Source organism: Rana temporaria, chromosome 4 (assembly GCF_905171775.1).
Source record: "Rana temporaria chromosome 4, aRanTem1.1, whole genome shotgun sequence".
Taxonomy (NCBI): domain Eukaryota; kingdom Metazoa; phylum Chordata; class Amphibia; order Anura; family Ranidae; genus Rana; species Rana temporaria.
Window position 1 is genome coordinate 113,748,916 of NC_053492.1, and position 26,112 is coordinate 113,775,027.

Consider the following 26,112-nt stretch of genomic DNA (forward strand, 5'->3'; position numbering starts at 1 on the left):
ACAGTACAGTGAGTTAGCATTGTTATTCTAGGACAGGAAGTGTGCAACTGGAAGGCTCACCAGGTGAAAATAAGAAATTAAAAAACCTGAATAAAATACAGGCACCACATAAAAGGACTGGTAAGCTGAAAAGTATAATTTTTTTTTTTTTTTAGATATGTTTCAAAGTGAAAAAAAATTCACAGAAATGCTCACCTCGTCTTTCCAGTGATGCCGCCATTAATCCCTCGCTAGACACTGTCATCTTCTCCCTGGCTACTTCCAGGTGCCAGGTTTTCAGCCTCTCAATTGACTGGTTGAGGAATGACATCATGCTTGCAGGAGTCCATCATTCTGGCACAACCAGAGTGTGCAGGAATGCACACTAGCACATGTGCAACTCAGTTTGTATTCAATAGAAGACAGGTAGATAGATGATTTGTTATTGCAGAAAAGACCCTGTGTATGCCCCATCTGACTTTTTCCGTCGGAATTTCCAACTGACTTAGAGAGCAGGTTCTCAATTTTTACGACAGAAAAACCTGTTCGTCTGTATGGAATTCCAACGGGAAAAAGCCACGCATGCTCAGAAACAATTTGACGCATGCTCGGAAGCATTGAACTTCTTTTTCTCCCTCGTCGTAGTGTTGTACGTCTCCGCCTTCTTAACGCTCGAAAGTTCAGAGAACTTTTGTGTGACCGTGTGTATGCAAGCCAAGCTTGAGCAGAATTCCGTCGGGAAAAAACGTCCAACTTTTTTCCCGACATAAATTCCGTTTGTGTGTACCAGGGCATAAGTTGTGTGTCAACTTTTCTTTTTGTCAAAACGACTTCTTTCTCTATACAAGTCAATAGTGTGCAAAATCAGCTTTAAGCAGGATTCAGTTTAGAAGGAAGTTAAAAGCCCCTTTCACACGGGGCGGATCAGTAATGATCCGCCCCGTGAACCTCTGCTTGCTCAGCGGGGATCGCTCTGTTGATCCCCGCTGGGCCGGCGGATGACAGGACGGTCCCCGCACACTGTGCAGGGACCGCCCTGTCTTTTCTCCGCTCTCCCCTATGGGGGGATCGGATGAGCACGGACCCTCTGTCCATGTTCACCCGCTCCGATCCGCCAGACGGATAAGTAGGTTTTTCCTCCGTCACACTTTGGCGGATCGGAGCGGGTCGGATGTCAGCGGGCATGTCACCGCTGACATCCACGGCTCCATAGAGGAGCACGGAGCGCCCGTTCAGGTCCGCCTAAAAAACTGGCAGGCGGACCTGAGCGCCCATGTGAAAGAGCCCTAATTCAGATCAACAGATGATCAAGTGCAGGTCAAAAGCACCCGTCAATGAACTCGAATTGATCTCAGCAGTGTCTCAAAAAGATGCCAAACACAGGATGAATGCACCAGAAACTCATAGACACATGCTGACACCACAGTGGTTGAGCTGAATTTTCTTAGACACCGTATATAGCGTAAACAATTGTATCCATTGTGGCATGTTTACAGTATACATCCTGAATGATGGTGTGCAGAAAAGAGCAGCTCAGCGGACATAGTGCAAACTACCCCTTACATATGCGCAGTTCTTTGCAAACATTTTTCAAGCCTAATACTTTGTATGGTTTCTAGAGTGTAACAAGGACCTTGTTGCACTCTGCAGTGTAGTTGGGCATCATGGGAAATGTAGTTCCAGAACATTGGGGTGCCAAGGTTCACCATCACTGGTCTAAGGTGTTCCACAGATACCAATCGCATTTTAGCCTGCACTGGAAGATAGCAGAGAATAAATGTAAAAGTAATGAGGGACAGTAGACAGGATGGGTGTGCAGACGCCTGATCGCAGGACAATCTATTTTTTAACCATCATTTCATTATTATTAAATAATTCAGAGTAAAATATCCAGCCAAAATAAAAAATGTAAAGTGTGATATCGGGCAGAATGAAGAGCTTGTATTGTGTAAATAATGTATAATGTGAAACCAGGCATAGTGAACACAGTGTAATTGTTCGGTTGAACATGTTACACTTTGTTTTTGTTCCAACTTTTCTGTGATTAATAATGATGCTACTAAGCTACCAATGTACTGGAATAATCTAAAGCTGGTCATATGTGCATCAGAGGTCTTCTGGTTCATGGTGAAATGGCTGAAATTTGCTCTGTGATTGGCTATGTTGGCATCATCTGGATAAACAAAAGTTGATTTTTTAGTTGCCTTTTGTCAAAGGAATCGGGTGAAATATTATTGGCTCCTGCATACAATCAGATTTGTCAATATTGGTCCTTTAACCTTCCTAAATAAAAATAAATAAATGCATGACATGGGTTTAAATGACCACAGCAGACCTTTTATTAACACATTAATAAATAACATAAATTAAAACAATACAGCCAGGAAGGGGTCTTTGGGTGTCCTTAAAGGGTCACTAAAGGAATTTTTTTTTTTAGCTAAATAGCTTCCTTTACCTTACTGCAGTCCTGGTTTCATGTCCTCATTGTTAATTTTTTTCTCTAATCCTTCTCTGTTCTGAACACTTCCTGGTTGTCTGTTTCCTGATGACCACAGTACTGGGAGCTTTCTCTCTATGGTCACTAATCAAGGAGGTGTGATTACTGTGTGTCTAAAACCCCACAGCACCAATCAGTTTCGTTTTACAAACCATCACTGCCCTGTACTGGCTCTGTGTCTCTGTACATCACACAGCATGCAAAAACGAAACTGAAACTGGAGGTACATTATTTGATTGATTTTTATCTATTTTTAATCATTTTTAAAAGGAATCAGTTAACTATTATGTCTCTATACCCTGTAACCAGTCATTTCAGCAAAAAAAAAAAATCATTTTCAACTCCTTTAAGGCACACTTTTTAACTGTAATTAGCCATGTCCTCAGCCTCAACCCGATGGGCTTGAAGACGTTAGAACCTCACACCTTCTCACATTTTCCCCCAGGGGACCTAGCTCCTGGGATAACCACCAATAACCAACCAGGTGGGAGTGCCATACTGTAGACGGATCCCAAATTTTGTAACAATATAGTTACACACTGACCCCCCCAAAGACCCCCTGACCTGCTAAACTGCTGTGACAATTATTTCCTTTTTTTTTCTTATGATAAGTACTTGCTTCTAAATTCATAACCACACATTGTTTACCCTACAACCCCTAATTCCCCAGTAACCCAGAATACAGGATGGGACGGAGAGAAGTTTCCTCTTATTTTGAACTTTCCCGATTCAACACCCAGCATCCCTTGCACGAACCACCCTCTTCCTTGCCCATCTGACCTTCAGCCTCCACTAAGGAAAAAACTACACCCCTTCACCACTAAACAACCAAGATTTAACCCTTTTCAAACCAGTTCCTCACTTTAGACATGGTCACCCTCTGTCCATTCTATTCTCTGGGTCCTCTTGTTCGGTATTCTAACAACCATGTCACCCTGCGAGTTAGCACAACAACCTGGTGACCTGACCTGACTTTTCTATAATGCCATTAACAATTCAGCTTGGTCACCTCTTTTCCTTCAGACTGTTATTATGCAATAAGAGAGTAGCAGTAGACCATCTCTTTTGACTCTCCTTTTGTTGGCACGTTCCTTATTAGCGCATGTGCATGCAGCGAACCCTGATATGCTCAGTAATGACCTTCTCTTTCCAGTCTGAGTGTTGAACAGATGCCTGGAGGTTAACAAGTACAGTGGAACCTCGGATTGCAAGTAACGTGGTTAACAAGCGTTTCGCAATATGGACACTGTATTTAAAAAAATCCTAACCTCGGGTTGCGAGTGTTGTCTCGCAAAAGAGGAGAATTCAGGCCAAAGCGGTGTGCAGTACCGCGTTTGGCCTGAGGTGGGGGGTGCTGGAGTCGGACGGTGCCCATCGCAGCCGTTCGGAAATCCCCGGAAAGACATGGAAATACACTGAGCTGTCCTCGGGCCTTTTTGGCCGTTTCCGAGGCTCTCCGGCACCCCCCACCTCTGACCGCATGCGTTATTGCATGCCATTGAAGTCAATGCAGAACAAATTACTTTAATTTCCATTGACTTCAATGGGGAAACTCGCTTTGATATGCGAGTACTTTGGATTACGAGCATTCTCCTGAAACGGATTATGCTCGTAATCCGAGGTTCCACTGTACTTATATTAGTTGCATTTATAAGCACATTTAATGATTTTTTTAATGAATTCATAACTAAAGTATATAGTTATTTTACATTTGCCTTTGGTTCAGCTTTAAACATTCCATCCTCCATTAAATCTGGTGGGCTTACTTGGTCTGGCTGCATTATAAAGGGACAGGTACCCAAACCTAGAAAACATTATTTGGATTCAGCTTAGGGTGCATTCACACCACGATTTTGTCATCCGTTTTTTACTCACGATTTTAGCTTTAAAATCGTACAAATCTGTATGGCAAAACGGATCCATTCACTGCCATTCATTAATTTAGGTCCCCAAGTGCATCCGATTTGATCCGCATACGATTTAATACGATTTAAAATCGTATCAAAAAACGTGTCTGCCCACGATTTTTGGTCCTGATTTGAAATCGTATTACAATCGTGTCCGTTTTTTTTTTATATTGTGGTCAATGTAAATCGTACTAAATCGGATGACTGTGCGATAAATGTACCCGATTTTTTATTACTAGGGTTGAGGGAACCCGAACGGAGGTCCCCGCAAATTCAATAACCAAACCCTTTAGGTCTGGTATGGATATTCAGGGGAACCCCGCCGTCAATTTAAAACAAAAATGACGTGCGGTTCCCGGTAAATATCCATAAATATCCATAACCAGACCCTTCAGGTCTGAAAAATCCACTCGTTCCCGGCTTCCTGCGTTGTCCTGATCCTGCGACGGGTGCGGGTGATCTCCCGCGATGAGAAGATCCAGCGTCGGGTGATCTCCGCTCCGGCGATGTGAAGATCCATCCATCCAGCGCAGCAGCATCCCGGACCTCCTCTCACCGCTGGGCACAGCCCAGCGAATGAGCGGCTGAAGCGGTGACATTTCTTATATAGAGGAGGCAGAGCCACCCGTCACGTGACCCCGCCCCCTCTGACGTACCTCTGCTATTTCACTGGGGAAGACCAAGCAGAGGAAAGGTCTTTCCTCTTCATGGTCTTCCCCAGTGACGAGAGAGGAGGTCCGGGATGCTGCTGCGCCGGATGGATGGATCTTCACATCGCCGGAGCGGAGATCACCCGACGCTGGATCTTCTCATCGCGGGAGATCACCCGCACCCGTCGCAGGATCAGGACAACGCAGGAAGCCGGGAACGAGTGGATTTTTCAGCGCTGGATTTTTTTTTTTTTTTTTTTTAATAAAGGACTTTATTCTTTTGTGTCAGTGTGTTTTTTTACAATACTTTTTACTTCCTTCGTGAAATGGTAGAGGTACAGTGTACCCCATTACCATTTCACACAGGGGGGGGGTCAGGATCTGGGGGTCCCCTTTGTTAAAGGGGTCTTCCAGATTCTGATAAACCTCCCGCCCGCATACCCCCACAACCACCGGGCAAGGGTTGTGGGGATGAGACCCTTGTCCCCATCAACATGGGGACATCCTCCCCATGTTGAGGGCATGTGGCCTGGTGCGGTTCAGGAGAGAGGGGGGGCCGCACTCTGTCCCCCCCTCTTTTCTGCGGCCGGCCAGGTCAACGTGCTCGGATAATGGGTCTGGTTATGGATATTTAGGGGGAACCGCACGTCATTTTTGTTTTAAATTGATGGCGGGGTTCCCCTGAATATCCATACCAGACCTGAAGGGTCTGGTTATGGATATTTACCGGGAACCGCACGTCATTTTTGTTTTAAATTGCCGGCGGGGTTCCCCTGAATATCCATAACTTCAAAAATCTTCTTTTTCCCAGACATTATTTAAAATCAGGATCCGATTTTTTAGTGAAAATTTTGACATACGATTACATACGATTTTGTCACATACGATTCCATCCGATTTAACGGTCCGTTTATCGGATGGTAAAATCGTGGTGTGAACCTAGCCTTAGAATTTCCTGCCTGCTCTTATAAATACACGGTTAATTCATAATTTATTGTTGTGATAAAAAAGCTACTTTAGGTTAATCTTCAAAGCTGTTTAGAAGAGAAACAGATTTAGCATGATAGTGATAGTAGGGATTAATCTTGGCGAGCCTGATGGCTGAATTTCACTATGCGCTATCAGTAATCTTGTTATTTCTGATGGTTTTTGCCAAGGCAGAATTATACCTTCTGCTGGAGCCTACATAAACATATCCCAAATAACATGGAAATGCAGCCAAGCTTCTCAGCGTTTCATTATGCTGTGGTAAAGAGACGTATTTCTAACAATACTCCTTCCTATCTGCCTGCCGTCATAAAAGAAGAAATATGTCTAAGAACTCTCCTCTCTATGGAAGCTGTAATAACACTTTGTTACAATTTCTAAGAGGCTGCACAGCTAAAATATGTTAGTTCACCGTTGCACAACCCTTTGCTAAAATTCCACTGATTGCAATGTCAGCAAAACTGCATCCATTATGCTTTAAAGCTGGCCTCAAGAGAACCAACTCCTCACATTAAGAAAAGTACAGACAGCCATTTTGTGCAACTGAATCCATATGTCTTTCTTAGTAATATTAGGTGTCCCTAGTATATTCATAATCTTCCTTCTTATATATATATACCTTGACTTTTGAAATGAATTTTTATGGCGTTTTCAGGCAATGAACACTCCTACAGTAGATTTTTAATGCTGAGAGAAGTTGGAGTATAAAAGCACAGGCATTGATTTCACTTTCTCAGAGCAGGCCACCCCCTCACTCCCCACTTCAATCTGCCTTTTCTATGGTTACTAAAATCTCACCCTAGTCTTTCTCCTTTCTGTGTTGGGAATGAAGACTTAGGATCAGGTTATCTGGAGGACAGGATGAGGGAGGAAGAGATGGTGGAACGTTTGAGAAGACTTAGGATCAGGTTATCTGGAGGTCAGGATGATGAAGGAAGAGATGGTGGAAAGTTTGAGAAGACTTAGGATCAGGTTATCTGGAGGTCAGGATGATGGAGGAAGAGATATTGGAAAGTTTGAGAAGACTTAGGATCAGGTTATCTGGAGGTCAGGATGATGGAGGAAGAGATATTGGAAAGTTTGAGAAGACTTAGGATCAGGTTAACTGGAGGTCAGGATGATGGAGGAAGAGATATTGGAAAGTTAGAGAAGACTTAGGATCAGGTTATCTGGAGGTCAGGATGATGGAGGAAGAGATGGTGGAAAGTTTGAGAAATGCCTGGGGTAAGTAGACTATTTGGCCAAGTATATAGACACCTGTCCAAATTATGGAGTTCAGGTGTTCACTTTGCACCACTGCATTGAAAAGCTGGGTGAGAGGGTTTCTAGCCCATAGAAGAAACACAACGTTACCCCAGCTCCACTGCCAATATAGAAGTCCACTAACCATGATCCAGTGCTCTAGCCAGGAAAATCAGGCCCCATAAATACAATACTTGAATCAAAATGGGCTGGCAACTCGAATGCTCTTGAATAAAAGTCCTTTATTGATACATGGGTACACGGTACAGGCTATACGCTAACGTGTTTCGGCTAAGAAGCCTTCATCAAAGCATACATGTTTGATTTAAAAACTGATATTTATAACAAAGTAAGAACTCCAAATGGGGTGAGTGCATCCTGATCAGAAGCATAACAATTAAAAACACATGGAGAAAAGAAAGGAAGCACAGCAGGCATATGAAGGACATATCATGAACAAATAAAACATGTTCAAAGTGGTACAATAAATGTTTTAAAACAGTACGATTATGTTATGCGTAAGGCTTGAATGATAGGATGGACATAAATCTTTTTCTAACATAATCGCATTGTTTTGATACATTAATTGTACCTTTCTTTTCTCCATGTGTTTTTAATTGTTTTGATTGCTTCTGATCAGGATGCACCCGCCCCATTTGGAGTTCTTACTTTGTTATAAATATCAGTTTTTAAATCAAACATGTATGCTTTGATGAAGGCTTCTTAGCTGAAACGCGTTAGCGTATAGCCTGTACTGTGTACCAATGTACCAATAAAGGACTTTCAATCAAGAGCATCCGAGTTGCCAGCCCTTTTTGATTCAAGTTTATAGCCCATACCACACCACCACATGCAACAAGTTAATTTATTGTTGTTTGCCAGTTACTTAAAGCGGGGGTTCACCCAAAAACTTTAGATTGAGGCTAATTGTGGGAAGCACAATCGTTTTTTTTTTTTTTAAATCAATGCAGTACTTACTGTTTTAGAGATAGATGTTCTCCGCGGCTTCCGGGTATGGTCTTCAGGACTGGGCGGCTCTATACGGCGCCTGCGCACCGACGTTCGGCTACTTTCGGCAACTCGTGACGCGCTGTATGCGACGGTCGGAAGGCTGTCAATCAAATAGGAATGCCCAGTCCCGCAGACCATATACGGAAGCGGCGGAGAACATCTATCTCTAAAACGGTAAGTACTACATTTATTTTAAAAAAAAACACCCGATTGTGCTTCCCACAATTAGCCTCAAACTAATGTTAAAAATTTGTTTTTCGGATGAACCCCCGCTTTAAGCCAGTATCTCTTACAAAACAGATCGCCACATCAAGACACAGACTTCATAGGCCAATTAGTGCAGTGGCCTATCTATACTAGCTGCCCATTGATGTACCGCACATAGGATACCAGCTTAAATGCTTTCTGCTTCTCTGATAGACAGGAAACCTAAATGCATACCACTTCAGGCTTATTCTACCCAGGGAAGCAACAAGTTCCACAAGTCAAGTTTGGCACTTACACATTTCTGCTAAATCTTGCTCCCATCCCTTCTCAGCATAAACAATCTTTATAATCTCTTGACTTCTCAGTTTGTCACACTAAGAAAAGCGCAACTCTGCCTGCTGCCACCATCTCTGGGGAAGTGACAGGGCTAGTTGTACAGTGGTGTCAGCATTGGTTGTGTCCCAGGTCTCAGAAGTGAACAGGGGGCCCATTAAAAAGCGGGAATTTACCCAAAAATCAACTTTCTGCAGTTAGATCCAGCATACTGCTGACATCTGCAGTATGCTGGTCTTTTTTTTTTTTTTGGTACTTATCGTTTTAGCAGTATTTCTTCTATGGCTCTGAGCGGGGATTACTTCCTGGTTTAGGCGTTCCCGAAGACAAGCACGTTGATTAACAGCCTTCGATAGCGCGTCACGGCTTCCGAAAATACACACAAGTGACACTCTGCAATTTACGGCGCCTGCGCAGTCAGCTCTACACGGCAGGCGCAGGCGCCGTAAACAGCCAAGTGTCACCTCGGCTATTTTCGGAAGCCGTGACGCGCAATCGAAGGCCGTCAATCAACTTGCTTGCCTTCGGAAATGCCCATTCCCCGCAGGATTCCCCGCTTGGAGCCATAGAAGAAATACTGCTAAAACGATAAGTACCCAAAAAAAAAAAAAAAAAAGACCAGCATACTGCAGATGTCAGCAGTATGCTGGATCTAACTGCAGAAAGTTGATTTTTGGGTGAACTCCCGCTTTAAACTCAGCGGCTCCTGAGGGGGTAGCGCTACATAAAGAAGATTACAAACATGCAGGTACGTTTGTTTTTATTGCATTAAGAGACATAGCATATCACCCCTTCCATAAAGAACCGGTCTGCTTGCAATTTTTTATTCTTTTCCCTTCAGTTCCACTTCAAAGACCCTAGCTTTGAAATGGCTCAGGAAAAGTTAATTGCTGCTGTCTCTAGATGTCTAGGATGTCTGCAGACTATACGCTAACAATCCGTGTGCCCTGTAGTCTCAATAGTTAGGTTTTCCTTTTCCTGTTTCTTTTCCAGTATTCAAGAGGGCAGATTATTTGTAAATTGAGAAGGAAACATAGCTGATGCTAGAGTAACTGAGCACAGAATGTGTTCTCTCTTGGCTTGCTGTCTGATAGAGCAGGCAAAAAATGGCCTCCCCAGGAAGGGGGGGGGGGTGTAAATATTTTAGAGGTCAAGTGGTTAAAATATTACTGAAGGCAGTATCAACTTGAAATTGAACTAACTAAGGTAATCAATCACTGAAATGTGTTCACATAACATAACTTACATAAACTTGTAAAGCAGAACACTAGTAAAAACAAACAATAGTATATAAGAATAAACCCCCCCCCCCCCCAAAAAAAAAACACTTTTGCGGCAATACTTATTTTCAATCTGGAGGTGTCCCTTATTTTCTGACAATAAATGTTCTCAGTCTTCCTGTGCGAATGATGCCCAGCATCCTTCAACCCACTTCATCTGAGCCTAGGTTGTAGTGCACCCACCCCATTCAGAAAAAAGACAGTGAAAGTAGAAGTCTGAGCTCATCTCTCTGACACTCTTTGACGACTCTTCGTGTTCTTCTCTATGTTCTGCTGCAAAAGGTTAAAACTGATTACGCTGCTTGCATATACAGCACCGTTCAAAATTTTTAGGCAGGTGTGAAAAAATGCTGTAAATTAACAATGTTTTCAGATATAGAAGTGTTAAAGTGGATGTAAACCCGAAACATTTGTATTTATTTTTTGCTGTCACAATGTAGAGTAAAAGATTTCCTATCATCTGTCCCCAGTCTTGCCACAAATAGTTAATCCAGCTCTGAGCAATCCTCTTTTATTGTTCAGTGACATAAAACGGACTAACAGAGAAAAAACCTTAGTCCGTTCCGCCCCCTTGCTGTGAGTGACAGGTTATTTACATATCTCATGCACTAGCTTGGAGACGGGCATTATTTTTTAATTCCCACCCCCACTCTACACTATGAAGTCATGTGGTTACTTTTCTGGATTTTGACTGGATGTTAGTGATCATAGCAGAATTTAGTGTAAGAAATACACAAGACAAAATGCATGTTGACAAGGGGAGTGTAGAGGAGGGCTGGGCAGTCTACTGACATCACGACTCCACCCACCGAGCTCCAGACAACAGATCCACCCACAGAATCTACAGTTTTTCAGTTCTTATAAAAGACAGAGGTGAGACATGTGACAGGTAAGGATACATGCAGGAGGCATCTATATCCTTATAGATCAGCACTATGGCAGTAGTTTAGAAAGAATGAGAGTGGGTTTACATCCACTTTAATAGTTTATTTGTTTGCAATTAACAAGATGGAAAGTAAATGAACAGAAGACAAATCCAAATAAAATCAATATTTAGTGTGATCACCCCTTGCTTTCAAAACAGCATTGATTCTTCTAGGTGCACTTGTTCAGATCAGGGTTCCGTGGGGGCCAAATCATCATGTCCAAGACTCCTTGTTCTTCTTTACACTGAAGATAGTTCTCAATGGCATTGGTTGTATGTTTGGGGTCATTGTCCTGCTGCAGAATAAGTTTGGGGCAAATCACTCTCCTCCCTGATGGTATAGCATGATGGATCAGTATCTGCCTGTATTTCTCTGAATGGATGTAGCCACTGCTGCTCCTTCCTAAAATGCTTACTGACTGGTTTTCATCCTGATTCTATGGCTTGAATAATTTTCAGTCTCAGCCATGGAACATATATTCCACTCATGAATTGACTTGAACTGTGATATATTCAGGGCCGATCCGCCCTATAGGCTCACTATGCAAGCTGCTTAGGGCCCCGCAAAGCTGCGAAGGGCCCCCCAAATTACTAGAGGCCCCGCCTGGTGAGAAGTCATTTTCGGCCCCTCACCTTGCTTCTCAACTTGCTGGCTGCATGGGAGAAGAGGTAAGAAGTCAGCACCCCCCGCTTCTCACTTTAATGTAAGATGTAATTTCCGACCGCAGAACACCCCCCTCTCCGCTTCTCAACACTTTAATGATGTGACATGTGACAACTTTAATGTGACATGTCATTTTGCTTAGGGCCCCAGGGAGGTCAGGATCAGCACTGGATATATTTGTTCCAATGCTTAGAGAAGAGCATGACAGTTTCTAAAGCAGCATTTTCAGATGGAGACTGGAGATCAACAATGGCAACTTATATATTTTTCTCAGCAGATGTTTACTTTAAAAGAGAAGTATAAGAATTACCGTATTTATCGGCGTATACCGCGCACTATTTTGCCCTGAAAATCAGGGCAAAATCGTGGGTGCGCGATATACGCCGATACCCGCTTTCCCGCCACGAGTTTGAATACTGCGCCCGCATATAGCGAGCGCAGTACACTCGTGAATCTTCGGGCAGTCTCGGCACCTCTTGTACTGACGTCCTGAGCGTACAGGACGTCAGTGCGAGAGGCGCCCGAGCCTGCCCGAAGATTCACGAGTGTACTGCGCTCGCTATATGCGGGCGCAGTATTCAAAGTCGTGGCGGGAAACGAGCGGGAGGACGCCGCAGAAGGACGCCGGACCCGCCGAAGATGGACACCGGACCCGTCGAAGATGGACGCCCGACCCGCCGAAGAGGACACCCGAAGCCGCAGAAGGACGCCGGACCCGACGAGGCCGCAGAAGGACGCCGGACCCGACGAGGCCGCAGATGGACGCCGCGCAAGACACCAAAACTGTAAGTACAAAAAAACTAAAAATCTTTTTTTCCCACAGGATTGGGGGCCACTTTGGGGGTGCGCGGTATACGCCAGAGCGCGTTATACCGCGATAAATACGGTATGTTTTTTCCAGAATCATACTCACCTAGGTGGATGCAGCATCAACATGATGCTACATCTTTCCCCCTCAGGCTCTAACATTGAGAACCAAGCGATCAAACCTCACTGATCTCTCGGTTCTCAGGGTTCCCTGAGCAGAGAGCTGGTGAGCTGGTGACTGTCAGTCAGCAGCTGTTTGCTCTGCCTCCCCACTCACTGGAGTGCTGGGCTGTGGATGGGATACAGGGGTCTGCTCAGCCTCTCAGTGGCCCGCTGAGAGTAGGGTTGCCACCTCATCCCTTTAAAACAGAACACATATTAATTACACAGGTTCTGTGGCTAACTAAGGTGGTAATTAGACTCATTTGGTGCCTTACCTGCATTAAATTAGACTCAGAACCTGTGTAATTCATATGTGTTCTGTTTTAAAGGGATGAGGTGACAACCCTAGCTGAGAGGCTGAACCGAGTGGCAGTCCAGGCATGTGGGCAGGTCCCGACCATATGGTCGTGATCTTTCCTGAGCCTGAACCAACTCTGTGACATCAGCCGACAGCGGGTTTAAGCCCGCTGTCTGCTGAAAATGTGTCACAGGAGTGCAGTTAATTTTCCTGTATGGGGATTTACTCTAAAGAGGTTCAGAATAGGGGAGACGAATCATAAGTTCTTCCCAATAGCCACATGTCTTCTAAATACACATCTTTGGAGGTTTAGAGGTAAATTATTCTGCTGCATTATACGCTTTGGGTTCTGTGATTTATCTCTTCTCTAGATTCTAATTTACCTCTGCCAGTCCCATTTTATTTCCAGCTCTGGAGATGTGTAGATTCCATATCAATGAAAAGAAGCGTTAACCCTTTGTTTGACCCTTGTGCTGTAAATCATAAAAAGACATCGCTGACAACTATGCCCTACAGGAAGATTAATGGACGTGCTTATACCGAATGCAACTCACACACAGTCAAACACACACATCTCTAGCGGTGACTCTAATCAGATTAAAGCAACTTTTTATTAACAAGCCATCCTCGTTATCATGTGAAAGGTTTATTTATCTCCCCGAAGTATTAAAGTTCTTTGTTACAGATATTGGGAATAGATCTCAGAAAATTAAATCTTGCTTGTAATGCTTCTGTGTACTGATACAAAGACTAGGAAGTATGCCTGCCAAATAAAGGTATTTATCTTGTGTAGCATTAAGAAGTGTAAAATGATAATAGAGTAACCTAGTTCTCAGCAATTAGGAATTACCGTATTTATCGGCGTATACCGCGCACTATTTTGCCCTGAAAATCAGGGCAAAATCGTGGGTGCGCGGTATACGCTGATACCCGTTTTCCCGCCACGGGTTTGAATACTGCGCCGGCATATACCGAGCGCAGTACACTCGTGTATCTTCGGGCAGTCTTGGCGCCTCTCGCGCTGACGTCCTGAGCGTACAGCACGTCAGCGCGAGAGTTGCCGAGCCTGCCCGACGATACACGAGTGTACTGCGCTCGGTATATGTCGGCGCAGTATTCAAACTCGGCGTGGGAAACGAGCGGGGAGGACGCGAGGACGCCGCAGAAGGACGCCGGACTTGACGAAGAGGACAACCGAAGCCGCAGACGGATGCCGGACCTGACGAGGCCGCCGATGGACGCCGCGCAAGACACCAAAACTGTAAGTACAAAGCATATTTTTTCCACTGGAATTCGGGCAACTTTAGGGGTGCGCGCTATACGCGGGAGCGCGCTATACCCCGATAAATACGGTATACGACAGGTAGGTTTCACAAAATGGAACAAACAGCTGCAGGTCTTTCTGTCCGTTTGTATACCCGGCTATTAGCTGCCAATCTGCGCCAACCAAAACGTGGAAAAATTAAAAAGGAATGGGATGGGTCATTTGATCACTTATCAACTGACATGATCAATTACCACTTTCAGACATCTGGAAAGAGGAACTTCAAGAAGTACTATTTACTGTATACAGTTTCAGAGAAACTCGCAGTCACTGTTTTGGGGTCATTGGGGGTTATTTACGAAAGGCAAATCCACTTTGCACTACAAGTGCAAACTACAAGTGCAAAGTGTACTTGAAATTGGACTGAGAGTGCACTTGGAAGTGCAGTCACTGTAAAACTGAGGGGTAGATCTGAAATGAGGGGAAGCTCTACTGATATTATTATCCAATCATGTGGAAGCTAAAATGCTGTTTTTTATTTTTCCTTGCATGTCCCCCTCAGATTTACAGCGACTGCACTTCCAAGTGCACTTTGAACTTGTAGTTTGCACTTCTAGTGCAAAGTGGATTGGCCTTTTGTAAATAACCCCCATTGTGTCTCTAATGTTGCATACACACGATTGGACATTACGACATCAAAACCGTGGAATTTTTTTCGACGGTTGTTCGCTCAAACTTGTCTTGCATACACATGGTCACACAAATGTTGTCGAAAATTCCGAACGTCAAGAACGCAGGGACATACAACACTACGACGAGCCGAGAAAAATTAAGTTCACTGATTCCGAGCATGCATTGAATTGTTTTCGAGCATGCGTAGAATTTTTGTGCGTTGAATTGTGTACACATGGTCGGAATTTCCGACAACAACTTTTGTTGTCGGAAAATTTGAGAACCAGCTCTCAAATTTTTTTTTTGTCGTAAATTCCAACATTAAATGTCCGATGGAGCATACACGTGGTCGGATTGTGTGTACGCGGCATTAGCGTCATCAAGGTATATATCGTTTAAAAAAAATCAAAAAGCCATTATGGTTTCCCCACAAGCCAGAAGATACACAAAGGAAAGAGGTGCTGGGGAAACTAGAATTTACATAATTGTCTCCCTTCTTCCCCAGCGGCTGCTGTCGGACTCCAGCACCAACTAATTACTTTGGCTGTTGAGTATGCCTGGAATATATTAATGACCACAAACAAGGACAACTTTAGTTAAAAGCAGGGCTTTTTTCAGGGGGAACTTGGTGGAACTCGGTTCCACCACCTCTGGCTCAGACCCTTTGGTGCCTGCTTACCACAATCACTTGTACACACAGAAGTCTGGTTTCTGTGTTTACAAGTAAGAGCTCTGCACTCTGCATGTAATGCAATCCTGGTATTTAATGCCCCTTTAAGACCCTCCTACTGTTTTCGTGAAATTTTACTGACCACACCCACTATTTGATGTTATTTGGAGGGTATGTGTAGGTGGAGGGGTTTTGTGGGGCAGTGGTTAAGTTCCAGCACCTATTGTTTGAGAAAAAAAGCCCTGGTTAAAAGCATATACATTTTAATTCATAATCTAATTACAACATTCCTAAAAATATATATTTTTTTATATATAAGATAACAATTCATGTGCAAAACCACCAAATACAAAACTCTTGTTACAGTAGATATTCCTGTGCACAGCAACCATAGGCTAGTGAAACAGTAGAGCAGTGATGGGGAACCTTGGCACCTCAGATGTTTTGGAACTACATTTCCCATGATGCTCTTGCACTCTGCAGTGTAGTAGAGCATCATGGGAAATGTAGTTCCAAAACATCTGAGGTGCCAAGGTTCACCATCACTGCAGTAGAGTATCTTGGTGTATTAGGGCTAGTAGAAGAATGAGCTCTACATGTTTTAAGATTAATAACACTTCTTGCTTGGGCAGCTTATTTAAATAATCATCATCATTGGCAATTGGGCATCAAGTAGAAAAATATGTCCTACAATATAAGCACATAGTCATATAAATGCATAGTGCACATTTGGTTTATCCAGTGTTTTTCCTAATAAACATTTGCAGCATATGTCATTTTTGCAAATGTAATTTGCTATTAAAAATACCTTATCATTTCAATGTGTAGCTAGCTATAATTTTCTGTAACTAAAAAAATAATGGCAACAGTATTTGTGTGCAAGACTCCCTCCCCCCCCCCTCCCCTAATGTTTTTGAATCATTGCTTTTCCCAAAAGTCTGCACAGAGCTGTACCCTGTTGTCATTTTAAATGCAAATTGTTCACATTTGACTGGAGTGTAGAACAAATATATAATTGCCTAACAGAAGGCATCACGTTATGGCTGTTTATACCTGCATCTCTTCTCAAAGTTTCTAATGTGTGCCTCAGGGGCCCTCATTCCCAGGTGTGATCAGCATGCAAATTCCAAACTAAAACTTCAAATCTAAGCTCTGGTAGCCCCCTCGACTGACTGCAATCTCCAAACTTCTCTTTTGATCCCTCAGGCACACTTATTAAACTGTGGGATGCGGAGGAGGTTCAAAATCTTTGAAAAAACATGGAGGTATACACAGCAATTCATCCTCAAAATTCACAGCAGGAATCCTGAAGTCCTTCAAGTCTTCAAGCGACTGGTCAGGCGACTTAGCCGCCTGACAAGTCGCGCTCTCTTCTGTACTATGGAACCATCCTAATAGGAGCGACTAAAGTTGCCCGACTTAGAAAAAGGTTTCTGTACTACTTTGGGATGACTTTAGGGCGACTTGCATTGACTTCTATACAGAAGTCATTTTGCAAGCCGCCGCTGAAGTCGTGTGCAGATCGTCTTGCAAAGTCGCGCTGCAAGTCTGGCTTCCCCTGTGTGAACTGGCACTTAGTCTTATCCATGTCCCATCTGTCACTTTTGGGCCTAATCTTCTAGGGCACACGTTACTGCAACATACTCATTTGCATATGCTTTGCAGCACACCACAACACATGGTAATGCACTGCCATGTCTTGTGGTACACTGCCTCAGACAAAATGGTGCTTGTCCATTTTTTTTGTGCACTAATGGGGAACTGAGCTTCTGCGGGAAGGACTTGGAAGGACTTGAGTGCTTCTGCTGTTAACTTTGAGAATGAATTGACGTACCTGTAGGCAGTTGCAGTCTACTTGCTCCACTGCAGGTGCTGCTCTTCCACAGCGGGACACAACACAGTTGGAGAAGGGTCAAGGGGGAAATAGTTCTATCATGATTTTCTGGGTCACTGGGGAAGCACTGGATTGGATGCCCCATGTGACTCCAGCAGTCAACTTGGATCAGACAGAGCCTGCTTAAGATCCTGGCTCCCAGGCTTAGCATGTTTTTTGATGAGTTGGTAGAGTAAGGACAGGTACCCCGCCTGTTAAGGACAACACAAGTGACAGGAAGTTTCCTGGGGAAAAGGGAAAACATAGGGCGGCAACTACTTTGGGGAGTTGCTCCCATTTGGGGCACTGGAGGGCCAGGCTGATACCTGACATCTTCACGTTGGAATTTGTGAGTGTACCAGTTTGGGCAGGCGTCACTTTGGGTTGTTATGAACTTGTCTGCGTGAGTTAATGCCACCACACCCGCTGTACCCCTTCCCAATGCCTGGAACTAAACAAGTAAGGTAAGGCTTGTTGTTAAAGCTTATTTACTGCTTGATGAGAATAAGTGAACATGTGAATCTCCATTGCCTAGCTAGAGGCTCATTTTTAAATACTAAAGAAAAATGCATATTTTCTTGAAAACAATTGGAGCTGGTGTGCTATACTGTAAAGCTGGATTGATATGATGTTCTCGAATAGCATTGTGAAATAATATATTATAACAGTGCAGCACTGAAATAGCAATAAAGTGTAAATGCTTAATGCATCTCACATGTGTATAACTCAATGTGAACAATAAAGTGCATTGTGCAAAATACAAAAAATTCCAAAGATTGAAAAGTCCAGTTCATAAATTAAAAAGCAGAATCCTAAAGCAGGAAAAAAGAAAGAAGAATCCCGATGCAATCACGATGGTTATGGATGACGGAAATAACAGTTCATGTATCTGTAGCACTACTGTTTTGCACGTTACCTCTAAGTTCGTTTGGCTAGGGAAGAAAGTCTTTAGGAATTGGAATGTCCACACAAGATGTAAAATCTTCACCTGTAGGCTTTATTTTCACTGCATAAAACTTGTGAAGGAAGTAGAGAGTATAGAGAGAAGGGGAAAGTTCAGGTACGCGGTACAGAATACACAATAGTATTAAAAGTTCCAATATTCGCCACTCTAGGCAGTTTAAGTTTAAACCTCTTTTCTTCTCATTTTAATGAGTGGCCACGTGTCTTATTGAGCTCCCTTCCATGAAAAAGTTTTATCCCTATTGTGGAGTCACCAGTACGGTATTTGTAAATTGAAATCATATCCCCTTGCAAGCGTCTCTTCTCCAGAGAGAATAAGTTCAGTACACGCAACATTACTTCATAACTAATATCCTCCAGACCCTTTTTAGTTTTGTTGCCCTTCTCTGTGCTCGCTCCATTTCCAGTACATCCTTCCTGAGGACTGGTGCCCAGAACTGGACAGCATACTCCAGGTGAGGCCGGACCAGAGTCTTGTAGAGTGGGAAAATTATCTCTTTATCCCTGGAGTTAATCTCCTTTTTAATGCATGCCAATATTCTGTTTGCTTTGTTATCAGCAGCTTGGCATTGCATGCCATTCATGCCTATCATCTACTAGGACCCCCGGGTCCTTTTCCATCCTAGATTCCCCCAGAGGTTCTACCCTAGTGCAGCGATGGCAAACCTATGGCACGCGTGCCATAGCGGGCACGCAGACCCCTCTTTGTGGGCACACAGAAGCTCCGGGCACACAAAGGCTCCTCACACTTAGCTAGGAGGACAATGCGCCCAGTGTCCCCCGCATTGTCCCGATACCACCTACCTCCTCCGGATTACACACGGCACTTTGACTTAGTAGGGAAAGAAATGTGGGCCTGACTCAGACTGGCAGGAAGGGTGCCAATCACCTCACTCGGCCTCACTCAGAGCGTTGATGAGCCATGCCACGTGACCATGTTCTGTGCTATGGTGATAGCAGGAGAGGTGTGTATGGGCAGAGGGAGCAAGATGGGCTACATGAGTGTCACTTCAACACTGCTGTACCACAGCAGAGGGGGGAGGGGGTGGTGAGTTGCAGAGGGGGGACCAGATGTGTGATGGAGAGGAAAGTGCACCAAATTTTTCTACATTTGCCATGTAGTTGCCCATGCCATTAATTTGTTCAGATATTCTTGCAAGGTTTCCACATCCTGCGGAGTAGTTATTGCCCTGCTTAACTTAGTGTTGTCTGCAAATACAAAGATTGAACTGTTTATCCCATCCTCCAGGTCGTTTATGAACACATTAAACAGGATTGGTCCCAGGACAGAACCCTGGGGGACTCCACTACCCACCCCTGACCATTCTGAGTATTCCCCATTTATTACCACCCTCTGAACTCGCCCTTGTAGCCAGTTTTCAATCCATGTACTCACCCTATGGTCCATGCCAACTGACCTTACTTTGTACAGTAAATGTTTATGGGGAACTGTGTCAAATGCTTTGGCAAAATCCAGATACACTACATCTTTTATTAGTAAATTAGTTAATGTCCCACTCCTTGTTCATACCGTGGGGGAATAGGACCTTAACTCATAAATCCAGTATGTTTCTAATTTGAGAAACTCCATGTCTATTTGGACCACCTTGCCATGGGGGAACATATTTATCGATAATCAAGAACTGACTGCCTCTGGGATCTTTACTATGGTACTACTGTAAATAATGTACCATAACAGCGCTGCACTGTTATAACATAATTGTATTAATTATTATTTCACAACGGGCTGTCAATTGTAGTGTGAGCAGCTATACATTTGTTATATTGATTTAGCGTGGTATGTTTTCACTGGGGTAGATTCAGGTAGGGGCGCGCACTGCTACGGCGGCGCAGCGTACCGTTTTTACGCTACGCCTCCGTAAATTACTTGAGCAACGCTTCATTCACAAAGCATTTGCTCCGTAATTTGCGGCGGCGTTTCGTAAAAGGGGCCGACGTAAGCGCGCGTAATTTAAATGATCCCGTAGGGGGCGTGGATCATTTAAATTAGGCGCGTTCCCGCGCCGAACGTACTGCGCATGCTCGGTCGGGAAAATTTCCCGACGTGCATTGCGGTAAATGACGTCGCAAGGACGTCATTTGCTTCGACGTGAACGTAAATGGCGTCCAGCGCCATTCACGATCCACTTACGCAAACGACGTAAATTTCGAAAATCGCGACGCGGGAACGACGTCTATACTTACCATTGGCTGAGCCTCCTAATAGCAGGAGCAGCCTTACGACGAAAGCGACAAACGCAAACAAAGTAAAACACGACCGCCAGGGCGCACGTACATTTGTGAATCGGCGTGAGTATGCAATTTGCATACTCTACACTGACAACTACGGGAACGCCACCTAGCGGCCAGCGTCAGAATGCAGCCTAAGATACGACGGCATAAGAGCCTTATGCCAGTGGTATCTTAGGCTACAGTCGGCGTATCGAGCTTTCTGAATACAGAAAGTTGATACGCCGGCACTACTTAGCAATTACGCTGCGTATCTATGGATACGCAGGCGTAATTGCTACCTGAATCCACCCCACTGTATTTAACATGATTAGCATTGGCTGCTAAGAAAGAACTCCTGTCATTTCCGTAATCAATTGACCTATTAATGTCATATTGCTACTGCACTTTTTTTTTTTGCTTCCCTTCTTCTGCCTCTTTACGATCACTATGTTTCTATACCTTCTATATTAAATCTCTATATTCCTCTCTCTCTGTTCAAAGGAGACCTATTCCTGCCATTGTGAAGAAGGTTACATTGGCACCTACTGTGAGGAGTTTGATGCCTGCCACAGTCACCCCTGTATGAATAATGCCACATGCAGTGACCTCCCGCAGAGACATGATGGGAAAAATGCAACCTGCTCTTGTTTGCCTGGTATGTATGCTGTACAAACTTTAATAACAGCCAGTGGTGGCCCATCCATTAGGGGCCTCTAAGTGCCACCCTCTCTCTCCACGACCGCCACCCCCATGCTCTATCCAGTCCACAACCGCCATTCCCTATTCATGCATCAGGCCCCTTTCAGGATGCCGGGCGCATGAATTACAGAGGTGGGGTGTTTTTTTGAAGCACCTCATTAAAGCCATAGGCTTAAAAATATAGTGGGCTTGTGGAGCAGAGCATTGCGCTACAAACCCACCTAGGTGTTACAACAGCGAATGAATATTCGCTATTGAAACACTGATCCTCAATCCGGGCAATCAGAAGCTGGTTTGAGACCTGTTTTTCGATTGGCTGAAAAGAGAAGAGTTCCAATTGGCCACCGAGGAGGAGGGAGGAAATGGAAGCTGCAGCGATGCCTGTGGAAAACAGGGGAAGCCCCCCCCCCCCCAAAAAAAAATTGCCACCTGCCGCCATTGATAGCAGCTGTTACTAAAAAATGCTGACTAAAAGTATACACTGTTATTGAATGTATTAGTTTTCTCTTGGTTTATTGGTGTTTCTGTTCTCTGTTCAGGCTACACTGGTGAATTCTGTGAGTCTATGGTGGATCACTGCACCCCTCAGCCATGCCGGAATGGAGCCAAATGTATGACCAGCCTCAGTGGCTTCAGCTGCCAATGTCCTGAAGGTAAGTTCCTCTGTACCAGACCTGGGCAAATTAGGGCCCAAGGACCACATCTGTCCCTTTGGATGTCCCTATCCGGTCCTCAATGCCTCCACTGTCAGCATGCCTCTCTGAGCCTGTCAGCTTCCTCACTGACAAAGCTGACAAGCTCAGAGAAGCAAACCAACAGATGTCCGTATGGTGAGTTGCAAGAACTTCCACTAGGTACACCTTTTCAATAATTAATTAATCACAGTGCTAAATATATCATCACAGTGTAAATGAATAAAGTGCTTCCACACTTAATTGCGGGACAACATCACTTCCTGTAGCTCCACCCCGCTGTGTTTCGATGTAATGTTATATATATATATATATATATAGCACGTTAATGACACTGTGATCAATTAATGGTATACTGGTATGGTATACTGTATATATTAATTTTAAAATATGCACTAGCGCTGCGTAATTGTACAATCACTATAGAAGACAACGTTTTGGTGTTAGAACACAGCAGCTACGGGGTTATTGTATATTTCCAAAGGTGCGGGTGCTTTTGTAATTTATTTAAAGCTAGACATACCCTGATTGAAATTCAATCAGTGTGTGGCTGTATCTGCTTGACAGAAGTCAATTGTTTCATCAACTTTTGTCAGAGGGATGCAATAGAAATGGAAATTTTTTCCTATCCGTGGATACAGCCAATTGGTAGCCAGTCAGCTGCAGCCGTAGATCACTGTATCCTAATAGCAGCAGAGCAGGGGGGCTGCTATCAGAATACAATGTCCCAATGAGGGGGATTCCTCCATACACCTCGTTTGTATTGGAGTGAGGATTCTGTTTGTTTATTTTCATTCAGTCTTCTGGCTGAACAAAAAAAAAAACGACCGTTCTCTTTTGTTCAACCCAGTGGACTGAATGAAAAAACTGACAGATCTCTGTACTAACACAAGCGATTTAGCATGGCGATTTCCCCCACTGTGCTATTGTGTTCTGACAGGGGAGCTGCCCCCCCCCCCCCCCAACCAATGGCTTTCCGGATGCCGTCGGACACTGTTTTTTCAACATGCCATCACGGTCACGAGACTGGCCTCTGTCAGGCAGAGAACTGTACACACAAGCCGAAAGTCATCCGATTCCTGCTGGATGAACTGTTTTCAGTTCACCCGATGTTTCGGGTCCTGTTTACCCAGTCTAATAGTGTATGGCCTCCCTAACAGAGTATTTCCCTCACTGGATACATATTTCTCACATTGTGTTTTATATGTGGGACAGTAAGTGAAGGTGAAATCTCCCCCATGGGACAAAAGTGACCACAAAAACAGACTTGTTTTAACCCTTCCCTATCCAAAACAAGAAAAATTATTCTGCCCTAAAGCGGTAGTAAACTCTGAATTTGTACCCACAGGTAAGCTTAAATGAAGTCTTGCCTGTAGGTTTGGTAAATATCCCCTAAACTTGTGCATGGGCAGTGATGCTCTGCATTTAGGTCACACTGAATGCAGAGCACCATGCCGCAATAATGACTCCTGTGCACAAGGACATCAATGTGGCTCGCTCATTCAAAAGGCCTAGAGAATGTGAACCTGAAGGGTAAAAGAGAGCCGACAAGGGTGACAGCACAGTGCTGGATGGCTTTGTTTTACAATAAATAAGGTAATAAAGTCATACTAGTACATTATGACATACCACTGCAGGGGGTCATTTAAAAAAGTGGTAGACTTTACTACCACGTTAAGATCGTTTTTAAAGGGCAAGACCGTTTTGGTGACATTGTCCTTTAACCTCTTGACCACCGCCCCATGTCAAAAAGACGTCCTCCTTTTTAAAGTTGAATATCTCGATAACGGCAGCAGCTGCTGCCACAACCGAGACATTCATCTTTTCAGGGGGCGGTGGTGTACACGATAACGGCGGTCTCCGCGGCGGATTCGCCGCGAGATTGCCGTTATCGGTGGCGGGAGAGGGGCCCCCCCCCCTCCCGCGCTCTCCGCCGCTTACCGGAGCCGTCGGTAGCGGCGGAGGGGATCGGATGTGTCCGGCAGCTGAGCGGGGACGGGACTGAAGGAGAAATCTCCTTCACCAGTCCTCATAGCTCTGCTGGGCGGAAGTGACGTCAAAACGTCAGTCCCGCCCAGCCTCTTAAAGAAACATTTTTTTTTTTGTCATTTGAAAAAATGACATTTTTTTTTTTTTTTTTTTTTTTTTGCATTTAAGTCTAATTATGAGATCTGAGGTCTTTTTGACCCCAGATCTCATATTTAAGAGGACCTGTCATGCTTTTTTCTATTACAAGGGATGTTTACATTCCTTGTAATAGGAATAAAAGTGATCAATTTTTTTTTTTTTTTTTTCAGTGTAAAAAATTATAAAAATAAATAAAAATAAATAAGAAAACCAAAAAAAATTTTTTTAAAGCGCCCCGTCCCGACGAGCTCGCGCGCAGAAGCAAACGCATACGCGAGTAGCGCCCGCATATGAAAACGGTATTCAAACCACACAAGTGAGGTATCGCCGCGATCGTTAGAGTGAGAGCAATAATTCTAGCCCTAGACCTACTCTGCAACTCAAAAAATGCAACCTGTAGAATTTTTTAAACGTCGCCTATCGAGATTTTTAAGGGTAAAAGTTTGACGCCATGCCACGAGCGGGCGCAATTTTTAAGCGTGACATGTTGGGTATCATTTTACTCGGCGTAACATTATCTTTCACAATATGTAAAAAAATTGGGCCAAATTTATTGTTGTCTTATTTTTTAATTCAAAAAAGTGATTTTTATCCAAAAAAAGTGCGCTTGTAAGACCGCTGCGCAAATACGGTGTGACAAAAAGTATTGCAATGACTGCCATTTTATTCCCTAGGATGTCTGCTAAAAAAAAATATATAATGTTTGGGGGTTCTGATTAATTTTCTAGCAAAAAAATTGTGATTTTCACATGAAGGAGAGAAGTGCCAGAATTTACCTGGTGGGCAAGTGGTTAATAAAGCCCCCATCCTTCTGATTTCAGGCAGCTTGAGTGTCACAATCAGGGGTCAGTCTGGAAGACCAGTTGCTATAACAGTAGTGGACTCCCACCGACCAGCAGGATAGGTACACAGGCAGTCACCCTAGCTGATGACATGGGCTCACCTGAGGTGTGGAGTCTAAGTAATGATCGGTGTTCACCAGAGCTCCTGATGGTGGAGATAGATTTTGCTGTGGGTTAGTACCAGGTGACAGTCCTCAGGATCGCCCCACCACGAGGTGAGCAAGCTGGGGCCAGTAGCAGGTAAGGATCAAAACAGAAGCGTAGTCAGTAAACAAGCCAAAGGTCAGTAACAAGTGGTTGCAGATTGGGATCAGGTAGATGCTTAGTCGAGAAACAAGCAAAGGGTCGATAACGAGTGGCAGCAAATATGGGCAGCAGCAGGGAAGACAAGAGCAAGGTACTGGCTGAAGAGAGAGCACAATAATAAAAATTGCAGAGGCATGGCTTAAATCAGGAAGTGCATAGGAGCAGCAAGGTTAAAAAAAAACAAGGTTCAAAGCAACATCATCCAAGGAATTGTTCAGGGAACGGCCCAGCATTCCATGTGGCTTAACAAGAAGAGACATTGCCTTGCACAGGTTCTGGGTTCAAATTCAGTCCCTGACATTGGGCTTATACCTACCTTCAGCCCAGATTTTCCCAGGTCCAAGCTGGCCCATTTTCAAAAGGAGCCATACTCTGAGCAACCACTGATGGCTGAGTAGGATTACCCATGATTACCCATAGAAATGAATGGGGCTGTGACACACATGCATGGAATTAAGAACTAAAATTCTTCTTCAATATCCTGCAGAAGTCCCTTATGTCAGATAGCTTGCAGTTTGTGAAAGTCCTGGGGTACACTTATATAGCAGCAATCTGTATTATGTATTTGTTTCGTTTTTTTCTGGAATGGGAGGAATTGGCTAGGAATTAGAGATGTTCCCCCTGTGATCTTGAACAGAAGCTTGAGAACTTTCTTTCAAGTGGAAAAATAAAATGATGATAATGAGGCTCTGTGGGTGGAGAAAGCAGATTGTGGAAAATGTTTTGCTTATTGGACATTATATAATACATGATATACAATGAACTGAAGCTCATATCTTACTAGTAAAAAAGATGGAGTTGCCGTGTGTCTTACCAGTGGTGT

General features: G+C 44.0%; 1 protein-coding gene across 1 annotated transcript in view; it reads left to right on the forward strand.

Annotated features, from left to right (window-relative positions):
* DNER (delta/notch like EGF repeat containing) overlaps nucleotides 1–26,112 on the forward strand; it is a 253,110-nt gene that overhangs the window by 176,385 nt on the left and 50,613 nt on the right. The window contains 2 exon segments of the mRNA XM_040348827.1: nucleotides 21,125–21,278; nucleotides 21,862–21,975. Coding sequence (XP_040204761.1) covers nucleotides 21,125–21,278; nucleotides 21,862–21,975 — 268 coding nt within the window.